At 40.2% G+C, this 19,421-nt stretch overlaps 1 protein-coding gene across 2 annotated transcripts in view; it reads right to left on the reverse strand.

The window, feature by feature from the left end:
- Positions 1-7,850: 7,850 nt before the first annotated feature.
- The window catches only part of dysf (dysferlin, limb girdle muscular dystrophy 2B (autosomal recessive)), a 92,579-nt gene continuing 81,008 nt past the window's right edge, over positions 7,851-19,421 (reverse strand). For both annotated transcript variants that reach the window (XM_066680369.1, XM_066680370.1), the window contains 10 exons: positions 19,003-19,145; positions 17,113-17,252; positions 16,573-16,661; positions 16,383-16,478; positions 15,973-16,114; positions 13,710-13,809; positions 12,513-12,685; positions 12,085-12,194; positions 11,477-11,624; positions 7,851-11,159 (listed from right to left, as the gene is read on the reverse strand). In XM_066680369.1, coding sequence (XP_066536466.1) covers positions 11,100-11,159; positions 11,477-11,624; positions 12,085-12,194; positions 12,513-12,685; positions 13,710-13,809; positions 15,973-16,114; positions 16,383-16,478; positions 16,573-16,661; positions 17,113-17,252; positions 19,003-19,145 — 1,201 coding nt within the window. In that variant the 3' untranslated portion in view covers positions 7,851-11,099. The remainder of the gene's footprint in view (positions 11,160-11,476; positions 11,625-12,084; positions 12,195-12,512; positions 12,686-13,709; positions 13,810-15,972; positions 16,115-16,382; positions 16,479-16,572; positions 16,662-17,112; positions 17,253-19,002; positions 19,146-19,421) is intronic.

Raw genomic sequence — 19,421 nt, forward strand, 5'->3', positions numbered from 1 at the left:
ATGCAAAGGCATTGTCAAAACAAGGGTGAGAAAACAAAGGTGACTCAACACATCAAAAATCCCTTGATTGCGTGGCTCATAAAATTATATAGCTTTTTCCATTTCACAGTGCAAAATTCCTCCTTGTTTATTCTGTCGATAATTATGTGTAAAATGAGTTAATACATATGTATATGCGAAATAAGATTTAAAAGGCCACTTATTGAAGCGATTAAGCAGTTAGCAGCCATTAAGCTAAAACACAGTAAAGGATAAAGCTAAGATGCCTAATTAAGAGTCCCAACCTCCCAAATCACCCACTTCGCAAAGCACCTATGACGTAGCTATTGTTTCAGAGCTTTTAATCTATTAATGCGATTTGCGTGATAGAGCTTCATTGGTCCAGCGGCTGGGGGTACATTTGGAAGGGGTTGGCAAGGTCAAGGTAACAGTCAATGCAGATGTTTTTTAATAGGTGAAGCTTTTTGATGTCGACATGTCTGGATTTTTCCATGATCTCATTCGAGAGACAATAAAAACCAAATTAGATTTCACACTGTTGCCTCCAATGATCTTTCCCTAGGTGAGCGAGCGCACCTCTCCTTAGTCACTACTGTAAGATGAGTGAAGAACCAATCAGCCGTTACCTTTTTTTACAGCATACAGATGGAACACGCCTTTAGCTGTGACACACTGACAAAGCACTGGGGATGGGAAACAACAGGGCAGCACAAGATTTTGAGGACGTTTGGGAAGGAATTTTACAAAAATCAAAAGCTGAAAAAACTGTTTTGTTTCTATTTTATTTGCTTTAATTTGGCTGTACACTTTACAGTACATGATCATAATAATAAACAATTAATTTACTTTCAATATTAACAGCTTCAGGTTTGTGTTTCAGGACAAAATCTTATCTCCATTTTCTTACCGTTTAACACCAACTGTCTTTCACATTTTTTAAAAGCACAAGGATGAACCGACCAATAGAAATGCTTTAAAATGGCTTTTGATAAACATTTCCCTTTTACTTCAGTTGAAAGTTACAAAAAGTTCTGTATGTGGCAGAGTTTTAATGTCGGTGAAAGACAAAAATCGCATTTTTACAGTTCCTTTAGCTCCAGGTCTTTATTGGTATTTATCACCTGGAATATTTTACTGTGCGATTTGTCAAATCAAAGATATATTAAACCACTGATGATACAGATGATATTCACATGTTAGGTGTTATTGGTTTTTGACATTAATTTAATTCATATTTTGCTAGTACACACCACATCAGTAAAGGCTGAAGCAGGGTGGTGAAGCCAACCCCCCTTCCCCGTGGAGGAGTTTGGGCAAGGTCCTACACCCAAAAACATTTTATTACTTAACTTCAATTAATTATAGGACAATCATGCTTATCATATTTTTAATATGACATATTATACATTAGGGCGGCACGGTGATGCAGCAGGTAGTGTCGCAATCACACAGCTCCAGGGGCCTGGAGGTTGTGGGTTCAATTCCGGCTCCGGGTGACTTTGTGAAAAGTTGATGTGTTCTCCCTGTGTCCGCGTGGGTTTCCTCCGGGTGCTCCAGTTTCCTCCCACAGTCCAAAAACACACGTTGGTAGGTTGATTGGCGACTCAAAAGTGACTGTAGGTGTGAATATGTGTGTGTGTGTTGCCCTGTGAAGGACTGGCGCCCCCTCCAGGGTGTATTCCCGCCTTGCGCCCAATGATTCCAGGTAGGCTCTGGACTCACCGCGACCCTGAACTGGATAAACACTTACAGATAATGGATGGATGGATATTATACATTATAAAACTTATCTGTATGTGTCCTCTTTCTTTGGTTTTTGACGCATTTAGATTATTCATAGTGAATGTACCATTACATTAAGAAGCTTATTTTTTGGACAATAGTTCAGATTAGTACAAACATCATAGCCATTATAATCATTACACAATGAAAACTATAAGTTGTAAACTGTGTAGTTTGACCCTTCGGAGATAGATGATGTAATATGAATTGAGTGATCTACAAATCTTACAAAATGTAAATAAAAAACGTAAAATACATAGTCTGAAGTACATTTCCACTCCAGAGGAACTCTACTATTTTCAGCAGTGAGGGGACATCATACTGAAGTCAGTTATACCAGTTGTAGCAGTCAGTATTTATACAGAAATGGCTGTGTGTTCTGACCTGCGTCCGAACCTGCCCAGTCAGCACACACACATTCATACATATGTGTGTGTGTGTGTGTGTATATATATATATATATATATATATATATATATATATATATATATATATATATATATAATCTTTCCTTAATTACTACCCTTCTCTCTGTCTGTCTCTCTCTCTCCTCTCTCTAGATAATTTGTGTTTGTTCTCATGTGTAATGGTTCAGAGGGTGTTATTTCAGATTTGGTGACCTTCCTGTGCTCTCTGACTATTGTTGACTGTGTGCGTGTGTGTGTGTGTGTGATTGTGGGGGAAGGCAAGAGCTAAACTCAACCTTCCACAAGTAACCTTTAACCATAACCCTGACCCTGAACCCAAACTTTCACCAGTCCTGCAGCATAGTGAGAAGGATCCGATGTGTGGGAACTAGCACAGGGAATTAATTGGACTTGACACTTAGCACAATATGTCAAAGTCACAGTTAGTGCAGCTGACCACAGAGCAATGCTGTAAATCTGTGTTATTTTTCTTTCAGAGCTCATTAGAAAAAGTGCAGTAATTCAGCTGAAAGTGCACATTCTAATCTTTCAGTTTGCTCCACATGCGGAAAAGTGGATATTGTATTACAGTTCCAATTTGATGAAAATTTACAGATTTGTATACAGGTTTTTAGACTTTCAGCCTGATCTCAATGTAAATTAATTCATATTTTACTAAAAGACCATTCCCAGCATTCATACAAAATGTACAAAATATAGCTCACCCTATAAAATAATGTGGATGAAATATAGCTCGTACTTGACGAGTAGGTGTGAAATATAACCATAACCCTAATCTTAAAAGTAACCACAATCAAACCCAACCGAAACTCCAAAAGTTTTGAAATGGCAGGACTGTTTCTTATGTACAGTTTTCCTAAAACCGTTTACAGTGCTCTTTCTGTAATCTTTCTTCAGGTATGTAACAAACAGAGTGTTTTTAGTGCACTAGCACCACCAGTGGATGGGGATGGCTTAGTGATCAAGTAATAACTTTGAATTATACCAAGCCATGATGTAGAAATGTTCTGAATATCTGTGTATTTCTCTTTGGTCAAATATGTGCTAATATTTGGAGCTCTCCTTGTTCTAAATTAAAGCAGCCTTTTATTTTTTCAAGCAGGAAAAGATTTAAGCAAAAACATTTTTAAAGCCTGATGGAAAGATCACAGGCTTTTCAAAACATCGATTTTTCTGACACACTGGATACACACCACTGATTTTGTTCCTGTAAATCAGTTGGAAATCAGCAATGGAACTGATTTGGAGAAGCCTCTTGTTTATTTCTCACTGAGGAACTGATGCAGAAAGACACAGAGGCGTATTGTACAGAGTGTCCTAAGAAATTTGAACGGTACGGTATTTATGCCAGTGTCTCAAAAACACATCCGCTCCCACAGTAAACATCATCAAAAATAGAGAATCACACAAACCACCCCTTTTCACTTCCATAGCATATCATCCTCAATGTGCAACACAGGCAAATACCTACAATCACAGGGAATTCTTAATGTATTCTTCCAGAGCTGTTTGTGTCATGTTTAGTGGTGCTGAAATATAATACCTGTACATTTACTGTGTCAGGATTTATCTGTTTTGTTCTGGGTATGCTTTGGTTTGGTTTGGTCTTGTGTCTGTGTTTTCTTGTTCCCTCTTGTTTCCCTTAGCCACGCGAACAGCTCTGACCTGTTAGGCAGTCATGTGACTGAGCTCACAGGTGCAACCAACAGTGTCTCGTTATATAAGCAGTTTCGTGTCTGAAACTGTTCTATAGTGCACTATTTTGGGGTTCTGCCATTCTGTAGCATGCAATAGTGGACAATTTTCAGTGTACTCAAACAATCCCACAATGCACTGCAAAAAGTAGTGTACAACCCATGTACATTAGCAGATATCAAATTACCCATTATTCATTGCATTGTTTGGTGAAAACCTGCTTGAGGGAGTGTTCTAAATCATTCAATACCCTCCTGAATTCAGTTCCATATAATAGTGCATTTTATAGTTAATAATATAGGGAATAGTGAATAGGGAGCCATTTCGGACACAGGGCTTGTGTTTATTGTTCTTCTAGTGATTATTGATGTCATCTTTGCTATTTTTGTGCATGCCTGTGTAGGTTTAGCTCTTGGTCAGGCCCAATATTCTCTAGACTGTTGTTTTGCTTTGGTTTATTTTGTTCATTTTGGTCACACTGAGTGACACAGGTGCAGGAAGCATCAATATACATCAAATACGACAACTAAAAAAACAGAACGAATGACAAAAAGAGAGTACTCCTAAAGGGAACACAATAAGAAACACCAGTGAGGAGACACAGATGTGGGACATGGCTAGAGGACAGGACAAGTTTAAAAGCACATGGCTAAGAAAATAAAACCAAACACATGTACAATCTGTAAATGTCTATCCTTTACACATTATAACATTGCAATGAATGGAGTAACAAAAACATGTCCATTAAACTACACACGTTTTTTGCTCCTGAAACGTCTGTTAGTGTTAATCACTTCACTGCACAGAAATCATTGTGGTTGTGGTGGGGGGGTTCCTACCCTCATCCGTAAGTTACATAGTGCAGTTTCTGAAGTGCTGAGCCCAGGATAGTAATGACAGAGGTTCTGTTGTCCACATTACAGCTCAGTGAATCATCGAAAATAATTTTGAATCTGTAGTTGTAAGGAAAAGTAGCACATAGTGTTTCTTTACTTATGTCCATTAATTCAGTTTAAGACAATGAGGACAGACGCCATGAACGAAGGTGAAGTGGATTTGTATATTTACACCTTGAATTAATATTTCCAGCTTTTATTATATACAATTAAAACATTGGTTTAAATTTTCCAATGTGATTGAAACATATTTCATTAGAATTAATATATTATAAATCAGTCATATATCAATCTTCAGATCTGTGCCCATTAAAAATGCTGTTTCCTCCTCCTGTAAAGTTAACCAACCATCAAACAACACTAAAAGCTTTCTCTACTGGAATGAATCTGATTTAAATATGGAGGATAAACCCACAGTGATATTGTTTACAGTGATGTTTGTTCAGTTTAGCAGGGTTATACTGGAGCTGCCAGACAGCTGTAACTGTGTATAAAGGCTATGAGGGTGTGGTGGAACCCAGTTAAAGGGCGGTAGGTGCTGATTATTTCACCCGATACTGTAATAAGGATACAGGAATGACCAGGATACAGTGAGTCAGAGAGAGAGAGAGAGAGAGAGCAGAGTGGCCCACTGGTACTGAGTCACATTTAACACCATGATTTATGATCTAGTAACACAGACACACATTTAACAAGACATATTTCAAGGCATACAGCCAAGTGTGAGAGTATTACATTAGTCACAATGTAACAACAATGTAATTTATACTTTCACCTTATATTGTAAATTGCATCTCACTTTTTTTTTATCACTTCATTTTGCATAATTTGACAACACCTTTTAGACTTGTGTTGTGTACAAATTCCATAATAAAAATGAATACAATAAACCATAAAAATGGTTCAAAATGATCTGGAAATATACCTTTATACATTAATCTCCATTCAAATTTAGGAAACTTTTCCCTTCTGTAAACTAACCATTCTAGATATTCATTGTTTTTTTTCTGACAGCAGTGATATATTCCAGAGTTTCCTTCTTCTATACAGAGGATTTTCTTAGGCCTTGAGAATCAAGTCCACGCTCCTGTTACTTAGCAAAGGATCAAATGTTGATCTCAGTGAGGTTCCACACTGGATATTTCTCCACACACACTCACTGTCTCTCTCAGTTTTACAGGGTCATGATTCACACTCGATTCCTGCTTTTATTTCAGTTTACCCTGGCTCATTGGGAAGCGTGGTCACAGCGACGGCTGAGAGACAGGCGTGGCGACTGACAGTGTTTCTGGGCTCTGGACTCTGGTGAAGGTCTAGTCCACATGGCACAAGTAGAACACTCTGTTCCTGTACTGCACCTTCCCCAAGTTCATGCTGGGTAATGTGTTTTTCTAACACTCACACCATCTGCCTACTCCAGAAGCAGAGAGACTCTGAGAGCAGCCAGTAAAGACTGCAGCCCATTCTCTAATACAGTTTGTCCTCAGAGTTCACTTCCCGTCTCCAGATATGGACTTGGAACAAAGTCTCCTGCCTCCTTTTTGGTTTGCATTTTTTAGTGTGAAAACGTTTCAGTATGAGAGGACCAATAATGATGATAATAATAGTACCCCCAAATTACTTCTAATTTCTGACTATCCCTTCACTTTAACTTTCATAATAAGATCTGAAGAGGTACACACACAGCCATAATCAATAAAACATCTGTGAGGTTGATCAGTTCTGCAGTGACACTGATGTGGCGGTAGATCAGTAGATCAGACATCAGTGCTACTGGAGTTTGTAAACCCCTGTGTCACTGCTGGACTGAGAATAGTCCACCAACCAAAAATATCCAGTCAAGAGGGTCCTGTGTCCACTGTCCACTGATAAAGGACTAATATATATATATTATTAGGGGAGGGCAATATAGCCATAAAATTATATCACGATTTCGTGATAATGATATTCTTTTAAAACACTGAAAAAAAACTTTTACTAATTTCAAAAACACACTATTGCAACACAATAAACATTATATTACTATTAATTATATTAAATAAAATGTTTTATACAATACCATAGTTTTATGTACCTCTGTTATTTTGTAACCAAACCACCTCCCTATGATTGAGGTCCTTTTTTCCCTCAGACTCTGGCCAATTTCTACCGTACTTCACTGTGTCTAAATCACTCATGTAAAGAGTGTAGGCCATGTTATGGGTAACTGCATAATTCATTCATTCATTCATTATCTGTAACCGCTTATCCAGTTCAGTGTCGTTCAGGTGGGTCCAGAGCCTACCTGGAATCATTGGGCGCAAGGCGGGAATACACCCTGGAGGGGACGCCAGTCCTTCACAGGGCAACACAGACACATTCACACCTACGGACACTTTTGAGTCGCCAATCCACCTACCAACGTGTGTTTTTGGACTGTGGGAGGAAACCAGAGCACCCAAAGGAAACCCACGCGGACACAGGGAGAACACACCAACTCCTCACGGACAGTCACCCGGAGCGGGAATTGAACCTCCAGGTCCCTGGAGCTGTGTGACTGCGACACCTACCTGCTGCGCCACCGTGCTGCCCCTAACTGCATAATGTCATTACGTAAACAAGTCAGAATATTACTATTATCACGATATAGATTTTTTTTATATCACTTTAAAAATTATGACGATATTATCATGGGTGATACAATATGGCACAGCCCTAATATATATATATATATATATATAATTTTTTTTTTTCAAAGGAAAACATTACCTAGTTGAATACCTAGTTCAACAATGTGAAAACCCTTGCCCCAACAATCCCTTTAAAATCCCTAGAGTTGTTAAATGTCGCTATTCATTTCCCCTGTGAATAAAGTTCATCTCTCACCAGGACTCTCAGCATGATTATGCTGAATATGTTGAAATACAAATGAGTCTAATTCAAGGCAGCTGTCTCTAGAAAACCCTGAATAATTGAAACTGGCTTTGGGATATAACCCCACCCACCTGGGTCCATCCATATATTAGATTTAATGTAGCCCTTACTGAACAAAAGAGAGTGTTTAAGGGAATATAATTGTTTTTATTGGACTATTGCTACAGAAACCACGTATGTTGTTCGTAAACATATGCACAGTGTCTTCAACACAGTGAACATTTATCTCTAATAAAAGGCACAAGCAATAAGGCAAAAATTCAACACATTCAGCATCACATTAGAGATTAATAGGATGATATCATTCATTTTTCAGTGTGATATATTTGCAGTAGTATCATTTATACAAAAAAAAATTATAATAATAATGGCAAGATTGTCATTATGTAAATTTGACAAAGGCATATAACACTGACAGAACTGCGGGCCATTCTCTGCGTAACATGAGGCCTTCTATCGTTTCTTTGGTTGAATACACTCAAGATCAGCATCTTGTCCAGCAGAATGAGACATTTCAAGTATTTTGAAACTCAGACCATAAGGCATTCGGACAGTGACATAAGGAACCCACTGATGTGGTCACATTTAAATCAAACAATATCATATGTTATTATGATTAGCACAATCAACTTTTCCATTCGGTTCTCTGTCTAAGAAGGGAAGGCTTTCCCCCTTTACATCAGTGAGGTCTATATAAAGATCAAAGCCCTTCTTTCCACCTTCCCCCTCTCTTTTTTGGGCCAAAATGTACATACTCCAGGAAATCCATGGAGATTGGGTGGGATTATCCTGGCTCTCCTGACCTTTCCTGTTCAGAGGGACACTGTGTGGTGCTGGCTGTCAGATAAACACACCGCTAAGCACCCGGAGCACGCAAAGGTCAGTTTTACGTAATAGATGCGGCACTGCGGAACCCTGAGATCCGTCTGACCCTTCCAGTGCCCTGGCCATGACTCTTGAGCTTCCATTTGACTCTAGAAAGGAGGGAACACTGCACATAATCTAATTAAGTTAACAGAGCAGGCAGTGTGTTTTATCGTGCTGTTTTACCTTTTTTATTAGGCGCTTTGAGATGATTCTGCCCTTCCACCAGATGCTGGCACATAATTTCCCAATTCTGATGACCGCAGCCACACAGGCACACTTTTCCATGCGCACAGAAAACACTCCTCTATCTCAAACTGTGTATCACACTTTAGAACAAACACAAAAGTGAACCAGTACGCTGCTTGGGTCAAACAAAATCTATGTTAACATTAACTGCCGCAGACTTATGATTGACATGCCACTCAACCAACTACAATCATCCGTTAAACAATACTCTCTACAACAAGCAAAGGAATTAGGTTGAAAATACTCCTCAAAACAGACTTCCAGTGAGGACAGCAGTGGCAGTAAATTAAATAGAAACATTAAGCTGAGGAAATGTGGAAAGGCATTAATGAGAAACATATATAGCATGAGCATTAGGCTCATCTGCAGGGGTAGTTTCAGCCACTAACACATTTTTAATATAGATGAAACCCAACTGCATACTGAGAGACTAAAGCACTTCCCTGGATTAGTTACTGTAAACATGAGTTCAAGAATCCTGTTTCGTTCACTTGAAAACAGCTCATATGAACGTTCTGTCAGGGTATGCTTGCCTCAAAAGCTTTGTAAAACCACATTTAATTTTTATTATCATCAATTTACAGCTGGAGTAGGTGATTTGTATTAAACTGTTATTGTTATATATTTTGAAATACTCTTTACATCCCAATAGCAATCAACTCAAATGCTCTGACTACACCCACCCACAAAAAAGTCATTTTCTATATAGGCCACAGGACTATAAAAACTCCATCCAATCATTCAGTTCAGGCAGCTTCTCAGAGACTCCAGGCCGAACAAAAGAGGAGGACAGAGGAGAAGACTTCCACCAAAAAGAGGCTGGATGAAGCCATGGGGCAAACCAGAGTGAGTATCTGTGTTGTTTTGGGGGGTTTTCTTACATGTGAATGAGACATGAGGTAGGTGGATGGTGTTCAAATGCACCACTCTCTGTGTGACTTATCAGGTTGTGTGCATGTTCATGTTTTAGAGTGTCGTCTTCGGAAAAAAGGGCAGAATGAAAGGGGTGGGACTTACCTGGTTAATGGTTTTTACAAAATCGCCTACTCCAGCTTTAAATGTTTCAGATGTGCTCCTGTGTGTGCTGTTAAATTTTCAACTGTACTGTTTTAGAAAGAGTCAGTATACGCTGACTGTTCTTTTTGAATTAAAGAAAAGATGTGGCATAACTGAATTTGGTTCACATGAGACATGCACACACAACAGTGAGGCAATTGCTGACTCTAGGTTCATTTAGTGAGGATTTGTATGGAGCAAAAAAAAAAAAAGAAAACAGGGCTTTGATAGTTATCAGAGAGATGGGGCTTCTGACGGCAGGAGTTCAGCTAATAGCCCAGCTGCATCAGCCCTTACAAGCATACAGGACAAATCCAGGCTTTAACTAAAGCGCCAGGCCATGTTGAAAGCAAAAGGAGGAGGAGGCAACTCCTCTCTGTGTGAAGGCAGAAGAAAGATGCAGCTAGCTGTGAAAAAGGCCAGAGTTTTACAGACGACACGATAAAGGGTTTTAAAGAGTCAGAGAGTCAAAGGAGTAAAAGGGAATACAGAGAAAGTTCAGCACTGGGTCACGAACAGGGCCAAAGTGTGGGACATCCATGTGTGTCAACATTTACAAATAGTGGTGTTTGACGGGTTGATCGAAAAAGTGTATATTTACAAGACATACAGTCGTCTTAGCAACAACACACAGAGCAATTTACTGAAATGGAAAAGGGTCATTCTCTACATTCTTCTTCAATGAAGAATTGACTGAAGTCCACATGTTTAGTTTATGAGGTGATATGTACCAATCATTTCACTATAAATAACCACTTTTCAACCTCTTTGTTTTGTTAGTATGCCTTTAAGATGGTGATATATTGATTGGCTGTCCTCGAAAAACTCTCTGTCTACAGCTAATTGGGTGTTACTAATTGTTTGTGACATACTGCTTGGTCTACAGCTTCACTTCCATAAATAAAGTCTATGGACAGAGTAGTGAGCATTTTCAAATGTTAATAGCGCTTACGGGGAACATCTAATTCACATATATGGACCCTTAACTCATTCAGGCTTCTCTCAGCCCTCGTGTTACAGCTGATGACGGATATAAATAAGAGCAGAGGGTGGATTTCTGCATATAAATACACTATAGCCCAGGCCGTATGACATGATTAGCCCACAGTGTTCCACTAGGAGTGAGCAGTATAAGGTGCTGTATGTATTTGGTACAGTGCTGGAAGGTGCGAGACTAGGCCCTCGTTCTCCTTTTTGTCTTCTTCATTCCTTTTATTCACTCATTGCTCTTCCTCATTTCACTGAAGGGTCCCACCATCTTCATAGCAGCATAGTTCTGCAACACAAATAAAAACAGCTTATTGATATGACCGACTGAAGAAGTGTACCCTTCTGCCTAGAGAACGAGTGAAAGCAGAGCTTTCTAAACAAATCAGTGTGAGGCTTTAATACACTTCCCATCCCTGAACTTTTCTTTCTGTGTGTGAGAAATAAAAAGAGAAATATTTGACCCAGGTGCAAAACTGAGTAATGCTCACCACATTCCTGAAATAGGATCAGAGAGATACAAGCTATTTGCACTTTACGCCTACCCTTTCATCGCAAAAGCTACCACCCAGAATTTCCCCACATATCAACACTGGTAAGGCTTACAGGGAAGGAGTAGAGGAAGACACCCAGGAAGAGCAGGATGAAGAAAAGGAGGATGAGACCCAGGATAAGCCACTTAAATCTCCTCCACACGATGAATTTCAGCGTTTTGAATGGAGAGGAGAACCACAGGAAAGAGGTTTCAGGACGTCTGCATGGAAAACACGAGAACACCTTTATTATCCGTTCATCATTATACAATTCCTTCCAGATCCACTTCTTTAACCCTGATTCTGCTAGGAGTCATAATACTGGGGACCTGCTGATAGAGTCTAATCCCTTGTTTATGGTTTTATTGATATCAACTCTCTTTCAGTTAAAACATTTTGGAGTCTCCAGGCTCCAAAAACCGAACCAAATGAGTTCTATGTTAAAGTCCCTACATTGTAATAAGGTTTAAACAGCCTTACTACAGCCGATACAGATTCTAGAAACGTGCGGCTTACTATTATAAAAGTTCTGATGCCAATACAAAGTCAAAACAGCACCGAATGTCCGGTTTTGCTTGCCATGCTGTAAATTTCTCAGGCTGATGACCGCAGCATTGGTATGAATGGTAACTGTCTCTGAGCTTTGCATCCAGATGAAAGACGTTATGGGAATGAACTCACTGTGGCTCCTCCAGGTGAGGGTTCATGTTGGGCTCGTCTCTCCCCAGCCCTGCAGGCCTCTCATCCTGCTCCTGCTCCGACAGTATCTCCAGAGACATCTCTATCTTACCCTGAGGGGGAGAGAATAACAGAGACGGAAAGACAGGCAGATATTTTGAAATTAAATCAAAGACAGCACTTATAATTAAGGTCACACTGTTTCAGTTTGGGTACACAGCGTACCAAGTGAAACGGATCACAGTTACTTAGTCCTAGTTATATTAAATTTCATGTAAAGAGCTGAATGTTTTCCTTGTCTCCCTCCTGAAAAGTTCGTCTTCTGAAGATACGATGTTTGTGTCGGACAATGACGACATGTAAGATTAAATGCATGTGGTTACCTGATGTGCAACTAAACACTGAGTTACTGCACAACACGTGTCACTCACAGCTAAAATCTTCTCTCCCTGTTGGTCGCACACACAGGGCCACCAGCCCTTGACCGTCTTCTGCTCAAACAGAGACACTAGTCTGTCCTGAGGCTGAGAGAGAAGCTCCAGACCACATTTCTCTGGAGACTTCGCTGGCCTCAACATGTGGTTCAGATCCATTTCCAAACAACCTAAAAGAGAATGAGAACAAGAGAGAGAGTTTGTTTTCATGCTTATTTTCCCTCTTTCTCATCGCTGGGTTTTGATAAAGTTGTGGCAGGAGTAGGCTGTGCTGTAGGTTCCTCTATTTAAAGGAGGGCAATTTGTCACAGCGTGTGGATTTTTATACAGTGCGGCTGGACGATATTTATTTTAAACATGTACATATTCCATATTTCAGTGTGGAGAATTATCTGAGTGCCTTTAGGGAGCCATGTTCCAAAGGCCATAACTTTTATTTCTCTCCAAAGTGCTGATATGCTGGAAATAAGGGCAATAAGTGCAAAAATAACAGAGGTAGTAAAGCTGAATGTTGGTCTGAATGATCTATCTGCATGTGCACGAGACTACCGTGTGTGGTGTAACCTCATAAATGGACGCTAGAAGTTACATAGATTCAAACTGGGGCCCACACACACACACACCAATAATCAGAACACACACATGCATGCACGGTAAGCTTAAACATCAGGATCCTATCAGTGTGGTTCTATTTCACACACTGTTTTTGCTCCTCTTGCTCCTGTCATGTCAAGGCTGAGAAATGGTGCAGTATAATGTTTCTGTGGTTTTCTGAAGGTTAACACTGGCTGAGGTGGAGGTCTGACAAACTTTTTGTGATTTTCTTAATCATGATGCACTGATATTGCTAGATAAATACATGGTAAATACACGTACACTAACCTCATTATGATGTAACCAGGCATCAGCCATTATTGTGGTATGGTACCGCTCTTACAATCATTTTTTCTTTTTTTCCCTTTCTTTAGTGTTTGGTAATGACTCCTGTATCTTGCATCTACTAAATGCCATGAAGGTAAATGTGACAACCAACTTTCAGTGAGTGAATGAATGAGCCATGAGCCATGAGCCCTTTCAGATCCAAAACGATTCCTCTTTCAGAATGCCAGCAGTTGCTGTGGTCATCATTAATAACATAGTACCTTTATAGGTGGAAGCTCTAAGACTGATATTGGGTGCATGCCCACTTCTTACCGAGGTAATCATCAAAGGAGAACTTGTCATTGTCCCAAATCTGAATAATGAGCTTAGGAGGCAGCTTTCTCTCTGCCTTATCCAAACTCCAGAAGTGCTCCTGCACAGAGAGAGACAATACATAAAGGACAGCGGAGATTGAGAAGCTGAGATAAACCAATAGACCTAGAGAGTTACTGAGAAAGACTAAGTGAGAAAATGATAGAGAGAACGTGAGAGAATTAGAGGGCGGGCGAGAGGCAGAAACAGAGCGCAAGCAAGAGAGAGAGAGCGAAGGACTGACGGTGCCACTCTGAGCCCACTTCCACACCTGGCTGCCAGACAGGATGCCATCACCCTGACAGTATAGTCAGCGTACAGTATGAGTGATAGATGTATGCAACAGCACTGCAGAGATAATGAAGTCACGCCTCACGATAGCTTGCTGTTGATCTATAATGGTAAACAGGTCCCATCTGTTCAGCTTGCCTGCCTGACAACCATTCAACAAGCAAACAAAACAAACACTAACACCTAATCTCTCACACTCTGTTTACGTGAATGACTTCTGCAACACAATGTATTGTAAGACTGGGCTAAGATGTCCTACTGCCACTGCCACACAGTTCCAGGGTCCTGCTTTTGGTCACTTTCTTTGAGAAGTTTGTGTGCTCCCCCTGTGTCTGTGTGGGTTCCCTCCAGGTGCTCGGTTTTCCTCACACAGTCCAAAAACACATGCAGTAGCACATGTTCATAGATGTTTGTGTGAGTGTGTGATGCCGATTGTTGAACTGGCACCTTGTCCAGGGTGTGTTCCTGCCTTATGCCCTATCATTCTAGACAGGCTCCGGACCCACCTCAACCCTGAACTGAGTGGTTCCAGAAAATGTATGAATCATACAAAACTCAGGTTTTAAACTGTCACCATTTAGAGTGTTACTATTAGCTATGGATCACAAATGTTGTTAATTTAGACCCATTTAGAAAGAAGAATATTGTTTGGAAAATTGTAGAAATATGCATCTTTCTCCAGGGGAAGTGAACATCATGCAGCTCTTGTTTAAATTGCATAACTAGACCTAAAGCCCACTGTTGTACATTTTGAGTGTTTTATCATAATGGACAAGAAATAAAAATGACAATTCTGAGTAGTATTTCTTAACTCTTAAACCAATAAAGGAGTAAACCAGGTGTAGATGATTGGAATGTTTGGACTGAAGACAATGGAGGGCATAACATGGAGGCTAGTTTGAGTTGTAACTTAGAATTGAACTTAGAATTGAATTAACTTCATCAAATTTATCTCCAGTGATAAAAACAAAACTATTAACTTATCATCTTCATTGTTTTCTTATACAGGCCTCACATATCACCTCAGCTGCAGTGGGGTCCACTCAAAGCAAATCCTGAACCTGTCTTCTGACATTCAGCATAATGGCCCACTCTAGGTGTAATGAGTAGGACCGCTATCTTAAATCTTACCATAACTGATCTTTTGCCTGCCAAAACCACACTCTAAGTGCCTTTGTCCATCATCGCTGTTCTCTCTGAGCCAGGCTTGGCTGGGTGAGGGCAGTCATTCTTTGACAAGCTCTCTCTTATACCTTGTTTTGGAGGGATTTAGCTAGCCAACGGTTGAAGTCTGAGACAATTTGTTGTACTGTACCTGTCTACTTCAAGGATTTTCATCAGGCATAGTCTGCTTGTGGCTGCTTTAAAAATCAGTAAGGGCTTGCGGATTGGCCCAGAAGGCCTGGCTAAAGCGTACGTAGTCTATTCTCGTTTGTTTTGAACTCAGCGATTAGCTTTCAGCCATACATTAAAACTGACAGTTCACACAAGTTAGGATTGTGTTTCTTTTTTGCACACTATAGCCTCTGAAATAAGACTGCAAAAGGTCAAAAGAATCAATAGCTACAAAAATTTATTAACACAATTGTGTCTTATTGTGAGATTGTAAATGACCAACATCCAGAACTGTGAGGCTATGAAGTGTTGAATGAAGAGGAGTTGAGATACATAAAATACATATCTTCTGTTTCTGTGAAACTGACCTATGGACAGTCAGGAAATCACTGAAGAGACAAATGTGTGATGCTAACTCTTAGACAGACGGCGATGCTTGTGAAACAGTGAAAATTTCATTAACGAGGGGTCCCAAACTTTTGCATACGGCCGCTGCAGGAAATATCACTTGATTTGGCCTTGATCTGAAAATAATGATGTTTTAGCTGTGCATGGCCTACATCTTCATCACCACTGCAGTGTTCTATCTGAATCTCACCTTTTTGTCAATGGTACACAGCTGCTCAGCAGGTAAGTAGTGGAACGGAAAGAGGAACCTCCAGTTGAAGTTGCCTTCACCGCCGAGCGAGCGATAGTGCACGTCTGTCTTCTGCTTGTTCCCCTCATGTCCGTGCATCCAGCTGGGAGCGAAAAGTTAAATCCGCAACAAATAATTACACAACACATAATTTCAACCAAGACAATGTCACTGGGTTTGATGTATGTCTCCCGTTGCCCTGCAACCATGTTTGTTGCTGCTGTTCGATGCCTTTAGCATCCTTCTGTTACTATTAGTCACACTGGCAACAGACAAGCAACAAACCTGTGACATGGGAAACAACATCAGCTTCTGCCAAGTAGAGTCAATCTAAACCAGATTAACAGCCTTAATATGACATTCAGACGTACCCCTTCACATAAATGTCACTCATTTTCTCCCCAGTAAGACTGACATCATCCAGTATCACATCACTGGTATTCCATACAATGCAGCGTAGAAAGAACCTATGCAAAAGGAAAGAGAAAAGCTGATTTTCTTGAGGCAAAAAACTATATCTGTGTAAAATCTGGCTATTGTATATGGCCCCTTTAATCTTACTTCTTCGCTTTGCGTGGAGTGATGTTGAATGGTGGCCCTGGGGGGCCCAAAGACTTAGGGAAAATATCCACCCACATCTGTAACCGGCCCTAAAAAAGTACAAACATGCAATACGAATAATCAGTAAATAACAACATATAATATATATAAACCAACCAGAGTGAGAGTTCAGCATAAAAAGGCTTATAGTAAATACTGTATGTTAATAATGAGCCTGATTGCACTGTATTAAGACTGCAGAAATACAGAATGTCATAACCAAGTGGATTTTTGCACTGTAAAGAAAGAAAAACATAAAAAATAAAAATAAAAGCCTGTGTTAAATATACTAGATGTGATTAACCATAATCAAGCTAAAGATAGAGAGCTTCTAAAGTACAGAACATGTCTCACAGATAGTACCTGATGGGAAAGAAAACAAAAATGTTAGCAGAGCTGATAAATACGTTGTAACTGTTAGGTAACCGTTAGTTGCTCTCAGAAGGGTGTTTAATATTGGGATGTTTAAACCTCTTAAGACTCCAAGAAAGCCTATGGTACCTGTTCTATCTCAGGCTGCAGAGGGCTGTATAGCGGCCTGGTCTCCACGTGTTCAGGCACCAGTCCTTGCTTCCTCAGCACCAAAAGTGCCAGCTGCTCCTCCAGTGGGCCAAGGTGAGGGCTGGGCAGCTTTACTTCATCTAAAAAGGTAATGGAGTGACAGAGAGATCCATCAGCACTATTGCAGTATTGTGGGGTATGTAGGCAATAATTACAATCATACATGCACAACGTTTCCAGAATGTGCAGTATGTGCATTCATTCAGCAGGAAAAGGTTTTAGCCAAATTTTGTGAAGCACGAGCATAACAGATTTTATAAGTAGTATTATTAAAGTGATGTGCAGTAGACACAAAGTTCACCATAATATTATTGTATGTAAAAAACAGGTTTGAGCTAGAGTACTTCAGGGACACTGAAACCCAGCTTTATTAAGTCATCACTGAGACTTTGGGAGAGAACAAAAAAGCATTGCTGTAAAGTAAATCCATGAAGCATTCCATTTCTATGGTCTGAAGTGTTTATCTTTCTCAGTTGTCTTGATGATCCATTTATTTCATCGCTGTTGATCTAGGAGGAGATTTTTCCTCTTTCAAGACAGAAAGAGAGAGACAGAAAAAAAAACCCTTTGCTCTGTTGAGTTTATGGTTTCAAACCCTGTGTCTCATCCCTGAGGGAAACATGGTCAGAGTGTGGAGAGGAGAGGAAGACGAGAGGAGTGAAGGAAGACAGTCTCCCGCCGCGAAGTTGGAATCCCAAAATGGCCACCTGACAATCGCTCTGACGCGTGGGTTGCCGCGGATACGTGGGGGAAACAGAGAGGTAGTTTTCCTTAGTGGTGAGACGTGGGAGTTGGAGGCGGAGAAGCCCACCGCAGTGTTGACCTTGGCTGGGTCAGGCTAATACACTAGTGCACTGTAAATCTGGAGCTGACCTTGGAAAGATGGCTGCCGAAGCACTTAGCCTCCCTCAGGAACTGTGTGCTTTAATGCGCATCAAGAAAAAATGGATTTGGTTCTTTTTAGTTTATTTATTTATTTGGGTTCTTTTTTACATCTCAACTGAGATGACTACATAGTGAAGAAGTGATGCTAATCATAAACTATCAAAGGTTACCCTCTCTCACGCATATTTTAGGAAACATGGATAATTAGGTGCACAGAAAGCATAAAATTATGAGAATTAGCTATACTAAATTACCAAGTTAAACAAAGTAGATTGGAAATCACTAGCAAATGAGAGAGGATTGATGAAAGTAGCAAAATTAATTAAAGTCGCATTAACGCATTTGTAGAATGGTTAGCTCTAGTGGCAAGGTATAATCAACCCTGTTTTAAGAACATTTTAAGGATGTGGGGTCACGATGTCATGGGTTGATATATCTGCCATGAATAAATGGCCATGCCAAAGGCGTTGTACATTTATATCGCCCCTTGGTTTCCTCTATACTGAAATGTTTTTCTTTACGCCAAAGAGCAAGCAATTCTTTCCGCCGATAGCGCCCAAGCAGGAACTGCCCCCTAGCCTCCCAATCTCCCCTGTGATCCCACACACACCGATATGATGTATGGTGCAGGCAGAGATGTGTGCCGTTATTCTTTTTCTGTCAGTGTTTTCACAGCACCGCAGCCGAGCTTGAACACTGTTCACTTTTTTTTTTTTAATGACGGAAGATATGATGAGTCGGCTTGATGCTTTGATTAGCTTTTACTCGTGACTAATGCACTCAGCAGCTCCAAAGAAAAGACTTTCACCTTCATTTCTCATTCTTCTGCCAATGCACCCCCAAACAATGTCTATTTCACAAACACACAGGCATATGCACGTGCAGATTCAACATAGTTGAGCTAAAGGTTTGACTAAAACATAGTAAAGGCTGTGAAAGACTGACCCAGGTCTGCAGCTGTGTACTCGTGGCCTCTAAAGTACACTTTGTCTTGCTTGTAGATGGGCATTCTGTAGTTTCTCCTCTGACACAGCCGTTGGAGCAGCTGGGTGGGTTTTTGCTGGTCTCGCCACTGGTTCACTCCAGATCTGAAAAGAGGGAATGCTACATTACACTGACTCTCTGTTTCATTAAAGTAAACCTCCGTGAACAAAAAGTCCTTTTTTGCTGGATCAGCAAAAGTTTACATACATTTTTATTAAATCTGTAAATGTCAGTGAGCAGAAGTAGGTCTGTGTAATGGTAAAACTGTCACTTTAGTTAAAGTGCTTCGGAAAACATGATTTTTATTATCTTTTGCTCAAGGCACATTTTGAAATGGCTTTAATGCAGGGTGAAACTGGAGTGACCGATTCAGTGTTAGT

Source organism: Hoplias malabaricus, chromosome 9 (genome assembly GCF_029633855.1).
Source record: "Hoplias malabaricus isolate fHopMal1 chromosome 9, fHopMal1.hap1, whole genome shotgun sequence".
In the NCBI taxonomy this organism is placed as follows: Eukaryota; Metazoa; Chordata; class Actinopteri; order Characiformes; family Erythrinidae; genus Hoplias; species Hoplias malabaricus.